The following is a 22173-nucleotide window of genomic DNA, read 5'->3' as shown; positions in this document are numbered from 1 at the left end:
AGTCTATTACAGAACCTCAATGTCAATACATCTGTGGGATTGGATGGTATACCAGCTCTTGTCATACGTGAAGCGCCAAAGAATTGTCAGTGCCCTTGACCATTTTGTTTAATTTGAGCCTCAGGACTGGGTCAGTCCCAAGGGGGTGGAAAGAGGGGAAAATAGTTCCACTGCACAAAGGTGGTTCCAAGGCTGCTGTTGAAAATTACCGGCCAATCAGCATAACAGGAATCATTATCAAGGTCTTAGAGAAAATAGTCAAGAGGAAAATACAAGATTGGATAGAAGAAAATGGGATACTGTATCGGGGACAGCATGGTTTTGTGAAGGGTAGGTCATGCCTCAGTAACTTGCTCACGTATTATAACATAGTGACGGCTGAACTGGATAAGGGTAATGGGTTTACAGTGATTCTACTGGACCTTGCTAAGGCCTTTGACAGGATACCACATGGAACTCTAATCAGTAAATTGCAGCATATGGGAATGGACATAGGGTTGGTGAGATGGATAGGAGGGTGGTTGACGGAGAGATATCAGAGAGTGGTTTACTCAGGAGTAGAGTCCACAAGATGGCCTGTGACTAGTGGTGTGCCACAAGGATCTGTTCTTGGACCACTGCTGTTTAATTTGTTCATAAATGATATAGGAAAGCATCTGAGAGGAACAGTTCATTTGTTTGCAGATGATGCGAAGTTGGGTAGGGCAATAGTGAATGCAGATGACGTCAAAATTTTGCAGGATGATTTGGATAGATTGGAGGTCTGGGCTAAGGAGAATGGATGTCAATTTAATGTGGCAAAATGTAAGGTTATGCATTTTGGGGTGAAAAGATTGGCAGCAGTTTACTGCATTGGTGGAACCATGCTCCAGGAAATTGATGAGGGACGAGATTTAGGAGTGTTGGTGGATAAGGAATTGAAATTTAGGGGACACATTGCAAAAGTGGCCAAATTAGCTCATCAAATCACTTGGTTGCTGAAGAATACGTTGACAAGCAGAGACAAGCAGGTTATTGTTCCTCTGTATCGAGCCTTGATAAGACCCCATCTCGACTACTGTGCTCAGATTTGGTCACCTAGGTTTCTTCTTGATGGGGAGGAGGTGGAGAGGATCCAGAGGCGAGTGACCAAGATGATAGCAGGTCTGTGGAATGAACCGTATGAGAACAGGTTGAGGATTTGTGGGTTGCAAAAATTGGTTGATAGGCGGAGGAGGGGAGATATGATTGAGACATTCAAATTACTGAAGGGTTTCTATAAAATTAATTCAGAAGATATTTTTGAGAACAGGGCTGGTTGTGGGAGGACTAGGGGACATTCATGGAAACTGGGCAAAAGTGTGGTAAGTAAAGTTGTTAGAGCTGGGTTCTTTACTTTTAGAGTAGTGAATGAGTGGAATGCGCTCCCTGAGTCTGTGGTGGATGCTGTGACAGTGAATGAGTTTAAGGCGAGGTATGATAGATACTGTATGAATGTTGAATAGTTGTGATGAATATGATTTGGGGCCTCTCTCGATGAGTCTAATGACTCCCTGGAGTTGCCCGTAATAATAGTAATAGTAATAGATCGGATGAAGGAGAAGGCAGTGAAGTTGGTTTGGTGAGTTTCAAGATGGTAGACTGTAAAAGGGTGTTATTTAGTACTGATTACAAAAGTGTGGTAAGTAAAGTTGTTAGAGCTGGGTTCTTTACTTTTAGAGTAGTGAATGAGTGGAATGCACTCCCTGAGTCTGTGGTGGATGCTGTGACAGTGAATGAGTTTAAGGCGAGGTATGATAGATACTGTATGAATGTTGAATAGTTGTGATGAATATGATTTGGGGCCTCTCTCGATGAGTCTAATGACTCCCTGGAGTTGCCCGTAATAATAGTAATAGTAATAGATCGGATGAAGGAGAAGGCAGTGAAGTTGGTTTGGTGAGTTTCAAGATGGTAGACTGTAAAAGGGTGTTATTTAGCGGTGGCTCTTATTTTACTGATTTTGGAGGAGAGTGGAGGAATAATAGTAGCCAATTCGGCAGAGCACTGTCCATGGAAGTATCTATAGAAGAGGCAGAAACTGAATATCTCTGAGAGAAGGATTGAAGTGGGTATGTGAGAGACAGATCATTAAGAGAGAGAGCTCGATTCTGGATAGAATTGAACAATCTTAGAGAGGATTTTGGTGTTCCATCCCAAATATGGGAGCAATATTCCATGGCTGGGCAGATTTGAGCTTTGTATAGAGTTAGCAGCTGTGAAGGTGTGTGAAATAGAGTCTTGTGCGAAAAAGTACACCAAGTTTTTTGGCAGATATAGAAGGTATAGTTGAAATGTGGTTGTGCCAGGAAAGATAGGAAGTGCGCGTAAGTCTGAGTAGAGAAATCTGATCATGTTTAGATCAGATTTCACCCTCGAACACCTATTAACCCTGTACAAATCACAAATTTGCCCATTCATTGAGTACTGATTACAGATCTGGGGAGATGTCCCTAAGAGCTCCCAAAAAATGCTCAATTTAATACAGGCAGCAGTCAGACTGACTGCTCTCTTTTGTATTTTGTCTTGCCAAATCTCTAGGCAAGATGAAATCTCTCTCTCTTGGGATTACTTTGACATCAAGATTCTCTTGTTACCACTATTGCTTCCTTGGCAATTAAGATTCCTTTTTCATTCAAGACATTATCCTTGAACACCTATTAACCCTATATACAAATCACAAATCTGCCCATCCATTGAGTACTGCATGCAGATCTAGGGAGGTGACCCTAAGAGCTCCCTAAAAATGCTTAATTCACTACAGAAGAGAGCATTTAGACTGAGTTAGAGAGTTAGACTGATTAATGATTCATCTCTTACCAACTCTCTCTCTCTCTCTCTCTCTCTCTCCAACCACTCTTGCACAGGTGTCTAGCATCTACTGCATGCATCTTCTTTAAATATTTCCATCGTAAATGTTCATCAGAACTATCCTCATTCCTACTGCTGCTATATCGTGACAATCTTCCCTTCCATGTGTTTCCCAGGAAATACAATGCATAGGCCTTCAAATCCAATGTAAACAAGTTCTTCGTTTCCCAATTCTTTTCCCATACACAGTACTAATTGTGCTATAGGTTGACCAACCAATCTCTCTCATGTATGAGCCCAACAATTAAAAAAAAAAAAAGTGATCAGGAGCATTGTTGTGGCAGAGAAACTAGTATAATTACCAATATACTAATTTTCCAATTGTCAGAATTTTCAGAATAATTTTCAGAATATCAGATTGCTGGCCTGGTTGGCCAAGTGGTTAGCATATCCACTCTCCTGCCAAAAGGCTGCGGGTTTGAATCCCATTGTGGGCATGGATGTTTGTGATTATCTGTGAAAATACTAGTGGTCGTGGTCGGCGGTAGATGGCGTTGGTGTAGATGATGAAGGTAGTTGTGGCTGGTGGAGTGGTAGAAATGGAGAGTTGTAGAGTAGGTGTCCTCCCTTGATGAGTCTTTGGACTCCCTGGAGATGTTACCTAATAATAATAATAATAATAATCTCTATGTATTGGAAGACTGCACAACTTCTCATACACAGATATCTTAATAGAAATGTTAGTTCAGAATTGTTCAGGTTGTTCTGAAGTTGTGTATTTAGGCTTAGATGCTTGTGCAAACTCATGTTAAGGTTTAATGGAGTGAAAACAGTACAATGAAAGAATTAAACACAGGGTTAACGGTTGCAGCATCAGAGACACATTTAAAAAAAAGGAGTCATTATGAGAAGCTCCAGGAGACATGCTCAATGCAGTGAGATGACATGAGAATCTGCAAGGAGGGGATGTTAACAGTGCACGGAAGATGGTCAAGGGAAGTTAGAATAAAGCACTATCAAACTGCATACCTATAATTGGGAGGATAAATCAGGTAGGAGTTAGATGTATCACTAAGTAAGAGCTGAAAAAAAAAAAGAAAAGAAAAGAAAGAAAGAAAATGTTGAGAAAGATGTACAAGGGTGGGGAAAGGTGGTTAGCAGTCTTACAAGTAGTAGAAGGCACAGGAAAGCAAAACAAGAAAAGCAACCAGCATGCCAAGGAGGGCAAAATCAATTATTATTATTATTATTATTATTATTCTGGGCAACTCCAAGGAGTCTACAGACTCATCGAGGAAGGCCCTAGCATCATGTCAAGAACAACTATTCGACATTCACACAGTATCTATCATACCTCGCCTTGAACTCATTCACGGTCGTAGCACCCACAACAGACTCTGGCAGCTTATTCCACTCATTCACCACTCTCCAAGTAAAAAACCTAGCTCTAACACCCCCTGCTAACCACATTCTTTCCCAGCTTCCATGTATGGCCCTTGTCCTCCCACCACCAGTCCTATTCTCAAAAATATCTTCTGGATTATTCTTATAGAAAACCCTTCAGTAATTTGAATGTCTCAATCATATCACCCCTTTTTTGCCTATCAACACCAATTTTTGCAACCCACAAATCTTCAATCTGTTCTCATAAGGTTCATTCCACAGACCTGCTATCATCTTGGTCACTCATCTCTGGATCCTCTCCACCTCCTCCCCATCAAGAAGAAACCCTGGCACCCATATCTGGGCACAGTAGTCTAGATGGGGTCTTATCAAGGCTCGATACAGAGGAACAATAACTTGTTTGTCTCTGAAGCAGAGACAAACAAGTTATTGTTCAGAAGTATCGAGAAGCCAAGTGATTTGATGAGCTGATTTAGCCACTTTTGCAATGTGCCCCCTAAACTTCAAATCCCTATCCACCAACACTCCCAAATCCCTGGCCTCATCAATCTCCTGCAGTACGGTTCCACCAATGTGATATACTGCTGTTATTCTTTTCACCCCAAAATGCATAACCTTACACTTTGCCACATTAAATTGACATCCATTTTCCCTAGCCCAGTCTTCCAAACTATCCAAATAATCCTGTAAAATTTTGACATCTTGTGCACTCACAATTGCTCTACCCAACTTTGCATCATCAGCAAACAAGTGAACACTTCCTCTCAGATCTTTTCCTATATCATTAATGACCAAACTGAAAAGTAATGGTCCAAGAACAGAACCCTGCAGCACACCACTAGTCACAAGCCATCTTTTGGACTCAACTCCTGAATAAACCACTCTCTGGTATCTCTCCATCAACCACCCTCCTATCCATCTCACCAACCCTATATCCATCCCCATCTGCTCCAGTTTACTGATTAGAGTTCCATGTGGTATTTTGTCAAAGGCCTTTGCAAGGTCCAGTAGAATCACTGTAAACCCATTACCCTTATCCAGTTCAGCCGTCACTGTGTTATAAAACGTGAGCAAGTTACTGAGGTATGATCTACCCGTCACAAAACCATGTTGTCCCCCATACAATATCCCATTTTCATCTATCCAATCCTGTATTCTTTTCTTGACTAATTTCTCCAAGACGTTGACAATGATTCCTGATATGCTAATCGGTCGGTAATTTACAACAGCAGTCTTGGAACCTCCTTTATGTAGTAGAACTATTTTCCCCTCTTTCCACTCCCCTGAGGACTAACCCAGACCCGAGACTCAAATTAAACAAAATGGTCAAGGGTACTGACACTTCTTTAGCCGCTTCACGTACGACACAAGCTGGTATACCATCCAATCCCACAGATGTATTGACTTTGAGGTTATGCAATAGACTACTCACCTCCACTTCATTTACCACAATTCCCATGTAATCTATTGGTTCATTCATTTCTGCAATGTCACCACCTGGATGATATATTCTTGCAAAGTGCTCACTCAGTAACTCAACTATATCAACTGATTCAGTTACCTCCCTACCATCGGCATTCTTTAAAATCATTCTGCCATATACATTTTTTCTTTTACTTACAACATATCGAACAAACTGTTTAGGATTCTCTTTAACCTGCATGGCCAATGTTCTTTCGTAATCCTTTTTTGCTTTTCTTACCACACTCTTTACCCATCTGGCCTGTGCTTTATACCGTTCATGCGCCTGCCAGTCACCTTTCTCCTTAAATTCCCCCATAGTTGTTTCTTTTTTTGCAGCTCAAGCTTAATGGTGTTATTCATCCATTTAACCCCTACTTGATTTATTATTCAGACTCTAGGTATACAGTCAGCCATTGCTTCATGCAAACACTTCTTAACCGCATCCCATGCACTATCAACTTCTAGCCCTTGCAGTTGTACATGCCATGGCACTGAACTAATCAAACTCCTAAGCTTGTCATATTTAACAGCCCGATAATTCCGCATGTACCCTGTCTTAATTGTAAATTCCACACCTTTAGCCACCTCCCAAGTCAAGATCCTATGATCACTCTCACCGATTGGTGGCAGTGTGGTCATATTTATTACAGCCAAATCCTCAGATGCAATTACTAGGTCAAGCACTCTCTGACCCCTAGTATTTTTCATTACATGCTGTCACAGATAGTTATCCCTTAATAACCGCATAAAATCCAGTTCCTTCCTTTCGTGTGTGTCCTCTCCTCACTCCAATCAATGTGACCATAGTTGAAATCTCCCATAATAATTTCCCTCCTTCCACTCATTTCTGCTATTTGCTTGTGCATATTATCTCCACCATCTTTTCCATCACCTGGTCTATAGCAGCACCCAATTGTATATTTTGTTCTGCTAGCCACAATCTCACACCAAATGGCCTGAAATGTGCTCTTTTCTCTATCCTGCAATTCAACTTCTATTCTCCTTGGCTGCAGCTCATCAGCTATCATCAACAATACTCCTCTCCCCATTTTATTCTCCCTGTCATTCCTGAACACAGTATGCCCATCACATTCAATCCCACTAGCTATATCATCTACAGTCAGCCATGTTTCACTAATGCCAATAACCTGTGGTCTGGAAGTGCCAATCATGGCCAAAAATTCTTCCTTCTTGTTCCTAATACTCCTAGCATTAGTATACATGAATTGCAGATCCCCATTTGCCCCATCCCTACGTTGATGCCTTATACTAACTATCCCATTCTGACTTGTTTTCCTTATTCTCTCAGGCATATTATACTCATTCATACACTCAACTGCCTCCTTAAGGTCTACATATCTACTCCCCCCCCCACTTAATAAATCTATTTTCCCTGATTATTCACATCCACTTCATTCAACAACACTTTTTCAAGTCTCCTTACACCGAATCCATTCAAATGCAAGCCATCCATCTTATATAGATCCTTTCGCCCATCGAACTAACTCCACACGTCCACAAATTCAACACCACTCGTCATACATAACCCACGCATAAAGTCATTTGCAATTATGGCCCTCCTTTTAAACACTTCACTGTCATACCACGGCAAAAGACTAATCATCCTAACTCTCTCACTCTTTTCTTTTGCTACCTCAAACAATTCATTCAGGTCCTCTATCATTTCCATTTTATCTCCTTTCAAATCATTCGTATCTGCCACAACAATAATTTCTTTCACCCTTTCCTTTTGCTCTCTAATAGACTCAGTTACGTCCTTGATGGTCGCACCAGGTTGGTATGATTTTGTCAAATCCTCTACTAACACACCTCGTACTAACGAATCTCCATACAGCACTCTCTCCTTTATTTTGTTTAAGTTCACACTCATACTTTTTCCTATCATACTTTTTATTATTGGCTGGTACACTCAGTAGACTTTTGTTCATACACTCTAGCTGCCACTTTGCTCTTTGTATCGCTCCGCTCAACAGCGCGATCTATCTCATCTTTTTTTATTTTCTGTTAAACCATTAATTTGCTCTGTATTAATATCATCATTCACACTTTCTACATTCACGCCCTGACAGTTCTCTGGTACAACCTCGCCATTTCTTGTCATATCACTATTTTCTTCATTCTGAAGTTTGACAAAAATATCACACTCACGACTTGAAATACACTTTAATTCCTCATTTTCCTAACATTTTCTACACACATTCACTCCTTTATTATCATCTATCCATACACTCTGCAAAGCCTACATTTCGCAGATAGTACACTGAATAATCTCCTTTATATTACAGTTATTGAATAAAGACGGCGAACCATTATTACTAGCCACCATTTTCCTTCTTACAGGAGTCATACTCACTTTTATCGTACTTTATCAAATTAATAATTGAAACACCAAAAAAACACAAACAGACACACTAAGATATGCAAAGCAAACAAAACTACGTAATATTCAAGTAAATCTGTCAATGATAACTTAAAATAACACTTATCTTATCAGGAGCTCTCAACGAACACTACACACTACGAATCCCTCTAGCGGCAATTCAAATGAGTACTCGATGAGTCTTGATAGACTTTGTGTTTCTTAGGAAGGACCGCCCACGATGAATCTTTTAACTCCATGGAGGCCTGAATAATAATAATAATAATAATAAGTAGTAGTTATTTACTTATTTTGCTTATTTTCATTATGAGAAGATATTAGTCGAGCAGTTCAAAGGAATTACAAACGAGATATTTCACTATGTAGTGCTACAGAAGGATAAATTTAATTATTGCTAATGACAGCACGCACTCCATTATAGTCTACCTGGATGATCTACGTTCATCATTGTTCAATCTTTAAAATTTGCTTTCTTTTCTGTACATTGTATAAGTCTCTGATCAGACCACGCTTAGACTATTGTTCTCAGATTTGGTCCCCAGGATTTGAAAGGGATAAATTAACTGTGGAAAGGGTACAAAGGCAAATAACAAAGATGATTTCAGGACTGTACCATGTTAGTTATGAGGATCGGCTGAGGGAATGTGGACTGCAGAGTTTGGTGGATAGAAGAAGGAGAGGTGATATGATTGAGACTTTTAAACTGTTGAGAGGTGGTTACAGGGTTGCCACTGGGGAGTTCTTTTGCTTGGTTGAACAGCGGGAAGGAGTGATGACAAGAGGCCATCCCTGAAAGTTACGAAAGGAAACTGTTTGCAAGAGGGTGAGGAGAGGTTTCTTTGCATGGAGGGTGGTTGAACCATGGAATACATTGCCTGATGGAGTGGTGAGAGCGAGAATGGTCAATGAGTTTAAGGAGTGGTATGATAGACTTTGTGTTTCTTAGGGCGGGGGACCTTCCTCGATGAGTCTTGATAGACTTTGTGTTTCTTAGGAAGGACCTCCCACGATGAATCTTTTGACTCCATGGAGACCTGAATAATAATAATAATAATAATAATAAGTAGTAGTAGTTATTTACTTATTTTGCTTATTTTCATTACCTTGTATACTGCTGTAATCTTTGTAATGGAGTAGTATGACTTTTGCTATCCTTCTGTACTAATAAATCCCAAGCCAACGGACCTCAAATTAGTAACTGGCAACTAAGCATTCATCCATCTGGCTAACTCCCCAACCACACATATAGGGCATCAAAACCACCATATTCAGAATAATCCTTACTTTTCAAATACACACACACACACACACACACACACACACACACACACCTATCTGCACACAGAGTTCAATCTTAATCGCTTTGTTTCATTCACTTTCAAATTTCATTAAATGTTTATTTTAAAATTAATTCTTCAAGTGAAACCTAATTAGATTGCATTCATTTGTTTGTATGATTTTGCTTTAATTTTTTTTTTTTTTAGAATTACATTATGTAGAAGCAAAAAGAACAACAAGGCTTTATTCTATAAATCAGTTTAATCATTTATTTTGAAATGAAATCACAAGTCAGTTAATTGTTATGAAAATAATAAAAATCAGTTACAAAGCTCTTTTTCTCCCTATAATTATTTTCTTTTTTACCTTGTATTATTATTAATAATAATTATTATTATTACTAATCATTGAAAAATGCTGCAATTGTATTTATCCAAATGCATTTGTATTAATCTGTAATTCATCAACTGATGCTTTTATGAATATAATTTCAGTTTTCCCAGCTGGTATTCTTCAAGCACCATTTTATGATATGAAATATCCAAAGTAAGTCTGCAATGTCTCAGAAATGTTTCTCTTTATTATAAATAGATAGCATGAAATAAAACTCACTCACTCACTCACTCACTCACACGCATGTATGCACACACACACGCACACACACACAGAGTTTTGCCATTAATACTGTTACAACTTCTGCACTCCCTCCACTACCCACAGAATTGTGCAAGCCTGGTTCAGTTATTGGTGCTTTGGGCAGCCAACATTCACGTATGTATCAGTAGAGAGAGAGTTGTCTAGCTGTACAGGTTAACTAACTTGTAGTGGGGGAAGATGATGAGAACTATGTAGCTGTATAGCACTTCACAAGGTTGGAATGCAGCTAACTGTATTTTCAACATGCTAAAAACACTCTGAATCAGTTTGGATGTTTGTGTATCAGACTATTAACTGTTATAATGATACAGAAGACATATCTGACTGCCAAAGAACAGGTCAACCGTACTGCATTAAGATGCAACAGTTTGTGATGGCTGTAAAGGCATGCCTCCATCGTAATTCTGTGAGAATGCAGAAAGTGAGGTCATGAGGTGCTGCTATATGCATATTATACATGTTGTTTGTATGTGCTGAAAGCTGTAAATGATTTACTGATAACTTAAAGGTTTGTGCACTGTTCAAGTTGTAACAGTATTTATGGATAGACTATATATATATATATATGTTGCCAGGATCAGATTTTCACTTTAAGACAAATAGTTTAGAAATCATGGGAATATAACAAGGATCTCTGTTTTAGTTTTGTTGATCTGGAAGAGACATATGACAAGATGTCAAGAGGGCAGTTCTTCAAAATGCTACAGTTATATGGTTTAAATGGGACATTATATTGAGCAATACATAGTTTCTATTTAAGATGTAAGTCAGCAGTCAGAAATTAAGAAGGTACTGGAAAATGGTTTGATGTTAATTCAGGTGTGCAACAAGGGTGTACATTTTCTCCACTGTTATCCATCCTCTATATGAATCACATTTTGAAGGAAAGTAGTATTAAATCCAATATCTAAATTGAAGATGTTATTTTCAGCTCTTCACTTTATGCAAATAATGTTATACTTTTAAATAAATCCAGGTCAAGTTTACAGGATTCCCTGATCAAATAATAACTGCTGTAATAAATGTAGTATGAAAATTATCATTAAAAAGACAAAGACAATGAAAATATGCAGAATCATTGAAAACATCAACTGCATCCTGAATGGAGAACCACAGAATAAGTAAAACATTTCAGCTATTTAGGCACATTTTTTAGTGACAATGGCAAACTAAATTTGGATATAGACAGCAGAATTAGCAAAGCTGGTATGGTATGGTAGGAAGCCAAATGAATAAATTTATATGGAATAAGAGAGAGAGAGAGAGAGAGATTAGTCAAAACACTAAACTAGCTGTATATAAGAGAATGTTCAAAGCAATTTTAACCTATGTATCTGAGAACTGAGTTAGAAATAAAACTTTTGATCAAACACTGAAGACCACAAATATGAGAGTAGTTCTGAGAAAGATTACGGGACTGATCAGATGCATCAATGGCTGTATCATATTAAAAACCAGGATATTAGGAAAGAATATGACATTGTTAGCATTTAGGAATCTGTTAGCTGAGCTAATCTCAGGTGGTATGGCCTCTCTCACAGAATGAGAGAGGAAAGATTAGCTAAACAAGTGTTCTTTGCCATGATGGCAGGAAAAAGACTCAGAGAAAGACCAAGATGTAGGTGTATTGATACAGTAAAAAGTGCCTTAAAAGACAGAAATATAAGATCTGATAATATTGGAATGTTGACAGATAACAGACTAATCTGGAGGAAAATTGTTGATAGGAAGTTAGTAATTATGTAATTTTTCATGTAGTACTAACATAAGATGGCCTGGTTGGCTGAATGGTTAGCATATCTGCTCACCAGCCAAAAGGCTGTGGGTTCGAATCCTGCCGTGGACATGGATGTTTGTGATTGTCTGTGAAAATAGTGATAGTAGTCGGTGGTAGATGCCACTGATGTAGATGAAGAAAGTAGTTGCGGTTAGTGGAATGGTGGGGACGGAGAGTTGTAGAGCAGGTGCCCTCCCTTGATGAGTCTTTGGACTCCTTGGAGGTGTTATGTAATAATAATAATAATAATAAGATCCTGTACACCCTCTGAGGGCATATATGAGGAATTTGATGATGATGATGATATATATAAATGCACTTTGGAATTAGAATGCTCTACATTTCTTGATTAATTTATATTGTCTGTCAAGATTACTTAGTTTTTGAAGTATCCTGATTACTTTAATTAAGTTGCTTCTATTTAATTTGGCCTTTAAACAAAATTTTGATTTAATTCACCTTTAATTGAACTGATTTTGGATAGTTACACAGAATTTTGAGGAAGAAACGAGCAAGAGAGTTAGTTGTGATTGTAGGGACGAATGATCTAAGTGAACATAAGAAGTATGTGTGGACGAATATCAGGAGACTATTGAGAAGAGTGAAAGATGACAGCATAGTAGGAAAGGTTGTCAGTGTGTTGCCCAGGTGTGATGATGATGAGTTGCAATGCAGAGCTAAAATCATGAATGGTATGTTAACAGCTCTGTGAGGAGAAGGGAGTGGAGTTTGTGAATGTATGGTATTGTTTGAGGGAAGAATGAAATTATATAGCTGAGATGGGTTGCATTTAAATGGCTTTGGAGTGAGTGTACTGGAGAAGGTGTAGCTGGATGAAAGTATAGTGTGTGTGTGTGTGTGTGTGTGCGCGCGCGCACGCGTGCGGAAGTACAGTGTGTGACATGTGCCAGAGATCAGAAGAAAGAGATGAAGGGAAAAATCAGGAGAGTGGTACTGAAGAGACAGAATTGCTTGGCAGTGGAAACAGTAGTAGGGTGAGTGAGAGAGGAAGTGAGAACGGGAATACAAGAGGAACAGGGAAACTGGGGGAGTTTGGGTGGACAGGGAGACATGGCATAGGGTGAGTGGATGTTGAAAGTGGCAGCGAATATGGAGAATTGCAATGTGGGTGGAGAAGTTGAGACTGAGCAGATGTGTGTGATAAGCAGTGATAAAGGTGATTGGTCAGGTGTAGTGGGAAATCACAACTAAAACATGGCTTGGATAGGACTGGCTACACCAAAAATGAACTGCTGTGTTTTTTTACAAATGCCAGAAGTATCAGAAATAAAGGGGATGAAATGGTTTCAGTGATTGAGTTTATTTGCCCCAAAATCAATAGAATAAGTGATACATGGTTGAATGAAGATGATATCATAATGGGAATAGAAATGGAAAGGTACAGTATTTTTTGCAAGGGCAAGAAGGGAGGGGGGGGGGAGTGCTGCTGATGATAGCAGGGGAATTAAGTCCACATAAGGTAGATATGAAAGGAGGCAGTAGTAGCAATGGTTATGAGGCAGTGTGGTGTAATGTGGAGATTGAGAGGAAGACATATTTAGTTGTATATTGCTACAGGCCTGGGAATATGGAAGGTGGTAATGCAGAAATGTATAAACAACTTGGATTAGTGAACAAACGAAGGGTAATTATTAAGATGATTTTAATTATGGTGGTATAGATCGGAATGTAGAGATCAAATTTTGGGAATAAGGAAAATGAATTTCTCGAATTCTTGAGAGATAACTATCTCAGGCAGCACGTAAAGAAAGGAATGTAAGGATCAAGAGTTCTAGATCTCATCATTTCATCAGAGGATGTAATTGTTAGAGCAGTTAAACACTTTCCTCCAGTTGGTGAAAGTGATCATGAAGTACTCACTTGTGTTGTGGCTGGTCATATGCAGACTTGTGAGGAAAGGATATATGTGGAATTATAAGTCTGGTAATTATGACCAGCTTAGGAGACAGCTTGGAGCTATAACATGGAATGAGGAGTTGAGTGATAAGTAAATAAATGCTGCATGAGAACTGACAAAGAATGTGCAAATGTATTCCGAAGGCCAAAAGGCTGAATAAGGTAGGTGCAAAATGGATGGATGTGGAGCTTAAGCTTGAAATCTGGAAAAAAGAAAGTACTTAGGAGGAAGGACAAGATGAATAATGGTAATAATCAGTCACATGAAGAATATAAAGAACAAGCCAGGAGAGTGACTTAGTTAGTAAGGAAAACAAAAGTAGAGTATGAGCAGAAATTGGCAAATCAGGCAAAGAAAAATCCTACAGAGTTTTTTAGATATGTGGCAAGTAGAAGGAAGAATGATCATGATAAGTGAAGTTAACGGATGAAAGTAGAATGGTAACTGTGGCAGAAGACATTGTTGAGGTATTCAGTGATTAATTTATAAGGGTGTTTCATCCTGATAGGGTGGGATCGAGAGGAACTTAAGTGTAGATAACATAGGAAAGGATGGCTTAATTGTGAGTGAACAGGAGTTATTTGAGGAAATAAATAACCTTGTTGTCAATAAGGCAATAGGATTTGATGGCATATCACCATGCATATTAAGAGAATGTTCCAGGGAATTAGCAATAGTTGGCATGCCTGTTTAATAAGAGTCTTACAACAGCACCAAAAGAATGGAAGGAGGGTAAATTGTTCCACTGCATAAAGGTAGTGATAAGACTGTTGCTTATAGGCCAATCTGTGTATCTGGAGTTGTGGTGAAGGTCCTGTAGAGATTGGTGAGAAGTAGGATACAGAAATGGGTTGATAATAGCAGTATTATCTGTGGTTATCAGCATGAGTTTGTTCAGGAGAGATCATGTTTCACTAACTTACTTATGTACTATAACAAGGTGACAAATACCTTGGACAGGGGAGATGCATATACAGTGGTGTGTACTTAGATTTTGCTAAAGCTTTTGATAGACTGCCACACGACAAGCTGTTAAATAAATTGAAACAGATGGGATTGGATAACAGACTTCTGAGTTGGATCAGTGATTGGCTGTCAGATAGGTATCAGAAAGTTGTATGTTGGGTGTGCTTTTCCGAAAGTGAAAGGTCAGTAGCGGTGTGCTGCGGGGGTCAGTTTTGGGGCCATTGTTGTTCAATTTTGTATGTTAATGATATTGGGCTGGGTTTAACTAGTGATATCCAGCTGTTCACAGATGATGCAAAATTGGGGAGAGCAATACAGAGTCAAGCAGATGTTATTGCTCTACAAGAGGACTTGAATAGATTGCATGAATGGGCAGGTAAGTGGAACCATCAGCTCAATGTTGCAAAGGGTAAGGTTTTGAGATTTGGTAAGCAACGATGGGATGCAAAGTGTACAATTGGTGGGGAAAATTTAATGGAAGTAGAGATGAGAGATCTAGGAGTGATGGTGGACAAGGACCTGAAATTCAGGGGCCACATTGCACAAGTTGTGAAGACATCACATTGGATTATGGCAATGATATGGAGGATCCTGACATGCAGCAATAGAGTGGTTATGATTCCATTGTATAAGGCCTTGATCAGGCCTCATAAGGATTATTGTGCAAAGATTTGGTCACCGGGTTTATATGGTGATGAGGATATGTTGGAAAGAGTCCATAGAAGATTCACAAAGGTAAACCGTGGTCTTTGGAATGTGGAGTATGAGGACAGATTGAGAGAATGTAAGTTGCAGAGCCTCGTGAATAGGAGGATTATTGTGCAAAGATTTGGTCACCGGGTTTATATGGTGATGAGGATATGTTGGAAAGAGTCCAGAGAAGATTCACAAAGGTAATCTGTGGGCTTTGGAATGTGGAGTATGAAGACAGATTGAGAGAATGTAAGTTGCAGAGTCTCGTGAATAGGAGGAAGGGGGGGGGGATATGATTGAAACACACAAGCTAGTCAGGGGTTGTTATTGGGTCGACATGGAAGAGATTTTTCATAGAATGGGAGAGGGGAGTATAACAAGAGGCCATTGCTGGAAACTGTATATGGAGGGTGTGAACAGAGGAGTGAGGAGCAGATTCTTTGCATGGAGAGTGGTGAGTGGAATGCATTGCCTGAGTGTGTTGTGGGTGTAGACACATTGAATCAGTTTAAAGCACAGTTGGATGAGCAATGTGTGCAATAGTGTGTACCTCCCACTATGAGTCTCTGACTTCATGGAAGTCAAATGTTAATAATAATAATAATAATAATAACTAGAATTAATAGTCAGATACTGCATATTAACTAACTATTTATTGATTACTGCCTACATAAATGCACTTAAGAAGAAATTATATTCTTGTTTTTATATTTTATGCAAGTATGAGGCAACTGTTTTATCTTGGAAGTCTAGCGTCTGGCGTGTGTGACTTTGACTATCCTTGTATCTTTATATCTCTAATTGTCTTTACTTTAGCCTTACAGTTAGCATAAATTTTTGTATCACTTAATATCAGATATTCGTTTGCTGACGAATTTGTATTAATTAAAGACTGCGCCAGCTGGCAACTAAATTCTGATATGTCATCCAAGAATACTTAAAGGAAATGTAGGGATCAAGAAGTAAGCAGTCGTGGTCCCAATTCTTCTATCGCTAATGGTTTCCCCTTAAATGCACGGTACGAAATTTTCCAAACGGTAGCTCAAAATCTGCAGAAAGGATGACAAACTCATTTGATTATATTTTAAGAAACACATTTATTATTGCACAAAGACAAGTATACATGTTAATCAAATCCTTAAACTTAAAAGAGTCTGGGTTCCCTTTACTTAATTAATCACATACAAAACTTCTATGCTATAGTCCCTTACTTGACAATTCCTCACTTCTAAACGTACATCTATTCTCAGACTCTTAACTAAATTACCTAATATAATCACACATGTAATATTGCATATATACACAAGACAACTCAATACTTCTGACATGAACTTCTCTAGGATAATACTTCTTATTCTTACTTAATCTCCCCTCCAAAATTTTAGTTAACAATTAGTTACGTTCTGACCATATAACATTACTGTTCTTAAATCACACAAACAGTTCGGACCTCGGCCTCCAGTTTGGCTGGAGCCTAATATGCCTTCTTCTCAACTGTAGACAAAAGTGTCCAAATCGCAGACTGTTCCTATAACACTACACAGAAATAGCATGCTTCCTTAACTTCTGTTTCCCTACTCTTCGGTTACTTTAATTCAACATTTAACATAAGAAAATCTTCCGCTTACTGGATACTTTGGTCGGCTTACTGTACCTTCACTGATGGTGGTCTTGCTATTTCTTTGTTTTCATACGAACCGAAAAACACTCATACACAGATTTGAACACTGACGTTGATTTCATCAGTGGCTCTTTCTTCTTATGGATCTGAATGCATTGTAGTTGCAGCCTTGGCCCACGTAGCTCTTGCTACACGTTGCGGCAAGCTCTACACAGCTCTCCGACAGGACTAGGTGCCAACGAAACCCGGAGACAAGAGATAAGAGAGCAATTCGAATTCCCGCCGAAACCTTTATACTCCGAAACAGCTCCCTCACGCGGTGGTGTCGTCACGCATACAGCGGCTGCCGATTGGACGCCGTGGCTACGAGCTGCTTTTACATGGCTTAAAGTTTGCTCTAGCTTATACACATTTACTTGGCAATTTATACATGATTATATATTTAATTCACTTACAACTATTTCTACTTAACTCATGGGCTATTTTAACATTGTCTAGAGCTCGCACATTTGGATATTTACATGTTCTTGGATTGTCAAATGGCACATTCTCTGTCCGGAGGCATAAGCATGTCCTTATACTCTCCTTATGAGGTAACTTAGTGTTGGGTGGGAAAAAAGGATGACTCATCATTTTATTCCGACACAACACAACAATACCTGAATTTACTTCAGCTCAGAATCCATTACTTTAATCAGGGATACTAGAGAAATAAGAGAAGAAAAATACATGGTTGAAATTAAAAACAGAGCCAACATTCCAATGAAATAGTTACAATGTGAACTAAAAGTATTTTAAAAGGTAAAAAAAAAAAAGCCTACATGAAAGGTTGCAGAACCTATAACACAATAATGCCATTGTTGTCTTGATGATAGGTGATAGATAAGTTTCGTCTATCCTGATGTGGGACCACCAGTTCCGCTTATTGGAGGCTTAAAGAAACTTTAAAAACAGTTATACGTTTGACTTTACAATGGTTTTTTCATATTATCTTACCCTGAGCTCTTCCACATTACTGCTCATTATAATGTACAATAAACTAACAGGTTTTTTTTTGTGTGAGCGGAATTGATATACAGAGTGACAGACAAACAGACACTACAAAGCACTATATGGTGGGGTGGAATCCAGGAGAATAAGGGACACTAGTAGAGCACCTCAAAGCTCTGTACTAAGGCCACTACAATTTAATTTATATATTGATGATATATGATTTGAGAGTGAGCATTCAACTGTTTGATGATGATGATGCAAAACTGGGGCAGGCAATAGTTAATGAAGGTGATGTGGAGATACTGCAGGATGATTTAAATAAACTGTTAGTATTAGCAAAGGATAAGGGTTGTCAGTTTAATGTAGCATAGCATAAGGTTATGCACTTTGGGATGAAAAGATTGTGCACTATGTATTACATTGAAGGTACTGGACTACAGGAAATTGATGAAACTAGTGATCTGGGGGGGGGGGTGATTATAGATAGAGATTGAACTTCAAAGGGGCATATTGCAGAATTTGGCAAATAGACTCATAGGGGGATTACTTAGATACTGAAAAACACACTGAGATAAGGACGGTCTCTCTCTCTCTCTCTCTCTCTCATTTCATAAGACTATAATAGAGTTGCATCATGACTACTGTGCACAGATTTGTTCTCCTGTATTTCTTGGAAATGCACTGGTGGTGATGAGGGTCCAGAGTCGAGTTACCAGATGGTGGCAGGTCTGCAAAATGCTCACTATGTGGATATGAAAGTGTGTGAGTGTGTGGGTGGAAGGGACGCAATGTTTACTTGATAGGCAGAAAAAAGGAACATGGATCTTATATGAATGGGATCTCTAGAAAGTTAAAGGGGAACTATTTGATCAATTAAAAAGAAATTTTTTCAGTACATTATGAGTGGGGAGAGAACTAGGAGCCAGTCATCCTTAGAAGTTATTTAAAAGTGTGGTTTATAAGTTGCAGGCTAGAGTTTTTGCTTGGAGAGTGATGAATGTCTGGAATGGATTGCCAGTCATTCACTGCTTAATGAGTTGAAGGAGGGTGATGGGTATTGTGTGAAGAATTGATAGTACCAGTCTCACATGATGAGTCTTCTGACTCTGTAGCCCATGTAATATCAATAACAATAATTGTTCAATATCACAATAAATAACAATAAAGTAAGGAGATTCTTGTTCCATTGTATAAGGCTTTGATTAGGCCACACATGGACTATTGTACCCAGATTTGTTCACCTGGTTTTCAGAAGGACGAAGAGATGTTGGAAAGGGTCCAGAGGCGACTGACTAAGGTAGTTTCTAAACTCTGGAATGTCGAGTATGAGGAAAGATTGAGAAGATGCAACTTGAAGAGTAAATAAACTACAAGGTGTTGTTATAGGATCAATGCTGGAGAGGTTCTACAGAAAATAGTGGGAGATGAGGGGAGAAACAGAGGTCATCCCTGGAAACTATATAAAGAGGGTGTTAGTAAAGGAGTGAGAAGCAGGTTTTTTTCATGCAGAGTTGTGAATGATTAGAATGCCTTGCCTGAGAGTGTGATGTCTGCAGAGAATTTGAGTGTGTTTAAGGCACGGTATGTTGAGCTGTGTGTATGATAAAAGGACCTCCCAGATGAGTCTTTGACTCCATGGAGTCTTGGGTAATAATAATAATAAAGTGAGAATTTTCTCAATGATTGATGGCCAAGCCGTACAGAAAAAATACTGCTTCTCATCATATTTTCTGGAAAATGTTACGTCTGTTAATTTGTGGGAAAGCAGTATATATTTCTGCCTCTTCCCAGGTCATGATATAGCTGAAAGCCACCAAAGTAACAAGATTATGGACCAAAGCTATATTGGAATGTTCAGCATGGTGTAGCCATGGTTGAACATTAGAGAATGTGAGAAATCTCTAAGATGTACAAAGATTGTTATTTGAAGACCTCTGACAAAGTAGTTAAATATTGAATAATGCTTAGTATCCTATAGATTGTTAGTTGAATTTTATTTTGTGATAGTTGGGTTGATATGCAGTGTTAGTTGAGGTTTTCACTGAACCAAACAGTGCATGTTGTGTGTGTGTGTGTGTGTGCATGCACGTGTGTGTGTGCGTGCACAGCCATGTTAACACACACAATGGCAATAACAGTGAGGCTGTTATATCAGTCAATATGTAAAAAAAAATGTCTTGAATAGTGTGGATTTTTCTAAGGCGATTTATTGCCATGGATGCAGTATATATATGCATGGGGTAATGTGGAAGATGTGTATGTGTAGTGGATAAACAAGAGAAATGAGTAAGTATTAGTATTCAGAAAATGATATTCTCATGGACTGTGAGGTTTGAATGAGAGTAGAGATCATGAAGCAAGGCAGTACAAAGAGTTAGTATGAAAGTGTTAGCATTCCTCATGGAATTGATTATTACCACTCATCTTATTATGCCTCCATAATACTTTTTTTTTCCTCTGTATTGCATGCTTAATCTCTTTGTTCATCCATTTCACACCTAAGGCACTATATATATTAATGTTCATTATTTACTCGGTAGAACTGTATATAAAAAAAGGAAATTAAATGACTTTATACCAAGAATGACAAATTTATTGTTAAGATACAACTAGTTTTGTTGAAATACAACTTCTTCAGGTATCATGGGCAAAGAATAAAATAAAAAATAACAGACACATGAAAAAATACATTAACAGATCGAGTATAAAACAAGTACATTTAAAAAAGAATGCGTGCTAGAGTTCCAACTGAAGTTGACTACGTGCGTGAGCTGGTATTAGTGTGCCAGTATTGGACAGTGGCAATGTGCGCATCAGAAATATTATAGCTAAGGCTGTTATTAATATGAGACGATTCAAGCAATATTTCTTTAGATTCAATCATTCTTCTTTCCAGTTCATCATAGCACACATGGATATTAGAGGTTTTTTGCCAGTCAACGATGTGTTGGTGGCCATGATCTGCGTTGATGGAGAAGAGAACGTGGCTAGAGAGAGCGCTGGCTCTGGTTCTGTTGTAAGAAATGTCTCTTTGATGTTCTTCCACGCGTAAAAGGATGGATTTAGCAGTTTGTATCTTAACAATAAATTTGTCATTCCAGGTATAAAGTCCTTTAATTTCCTTTTTTATACACACACACACACACACATATATATATATATATATACTGTATAGATATTCTCTTGTGTTTTTTATTAGTGCTGTAGTAAATGAGAAAGTGCACAAGATTTTTGCTTTCCAGGAGGAACAGTGAGTCAAGTTAGTGACACTTTGGATATGTGAATGTGTTTGGACATGTGAATGGAGAGGGGAGTGGTGTGAGAGATGGAGAGAACAAGAATGCAAGATGGACAGAGAAACAATGATATAAGGAAGAATATAGATGCTGGAAGCAGTGGTAGATCTGTGTATTAGGGTTCACTAAGGAATAGGATGTTCATGGGGACTATTTCAATATGGACAAAAAAAAAGGGGGGATATGTTGTTGCATGAGTAATAGACAATATTGGAGAACTAACAAATAACATTTCATTAGGAACAAAATTACTGAATAAAAAATGATAATAATTATTATTCATTTATATTATTAAGCTAGTAATAATGTAAATTTAATTATGTTATGCTGTCATAGTGTCAGCCACACTCTTTATTATTATTATTATTATTATTATTCGTGACACCTCCAAGGAGTCTGAAGACTCATCACGGGAGGACACCTACAGCTGTCTCAACCACTACACCGAACCTCTACTACGAACGAGATCGGCTAACTCACCTTCGATTGAAATCGTCCAGATAAAGATTCCTCCCATCGCGACGAGAATCGAACTTAGGTCTATTCCAATCGAAGGGCGCAATGTACCGTTGTTCTTCCAATTGCGCTACAGAGGTGATTAAATTATTATTATTATTATTATTATTACGGGCAACTCCAGGGAGTCCATAGACTCATCGAGGGAGGCCCAATTTTGATACACATAAGGAATTGATGATAATGGTGATGTACTTCTTTATCTTCTAGCACTTAATTTGTTTGTCTCATACATGTTAATATGTGACCTGCAAGTTTTGAAGCCATTCTGGTGTTCTGGTTTTAAACTCTTTGTTTTGTAGTTTTCAGAAAAGGATCTGATTCATCAGGCTGATACTTCTCATTCTGGACATATCTTTC

General features: G+C 38.5%; 1 protein-coding gene across 3 annotated transcripts in view; it reads left to right on the top strand.

Moving 5' to 3' along the window:
• Positions 1-22173, top strand: part of Nep3 (M13 family metallopeptidase neprilysin 3) — a 502574-nt gene that overhangs the window by 367070 nt on the left and 113331 nt on the right. For all 3 annotated transcript variants that reach the window (XM_090407352.1, XM_090407368.1, XM_090407360.1), the window contains one exon: positions 9871-9922. In XM_090407352.1, coding sequence (XP_090263478.1) covers positions 9871-9922 — 52 coding nt within the window. The remainder of the gene's footprint in view (positions 1-9870; positions 9923-22173) is intronic.

Source organism: Typopeltis vanoorti, chromosome 2 (genome assembly GCF_054136105.1).
Source record: "Typopeltis vanoorti isolate ZY-2024b chromosome 2, IOZ_Tvanoo_1.0, whole genome shotgun sequence".
In the NCBI taxonomy this organism is placed as follows: domain Eukaryota; kingdom Metazoa; phylum Arthropoda; class Arachnida; order Uropygi; family Thelyphonidae; genus Typopeltis; species Typopeltis vanoorti.
The sequence above is the reverse complement of the archived record's forward strand: the minus strand, read 5'-3'. Positions and strand labels throughout refer to the sequence as shown.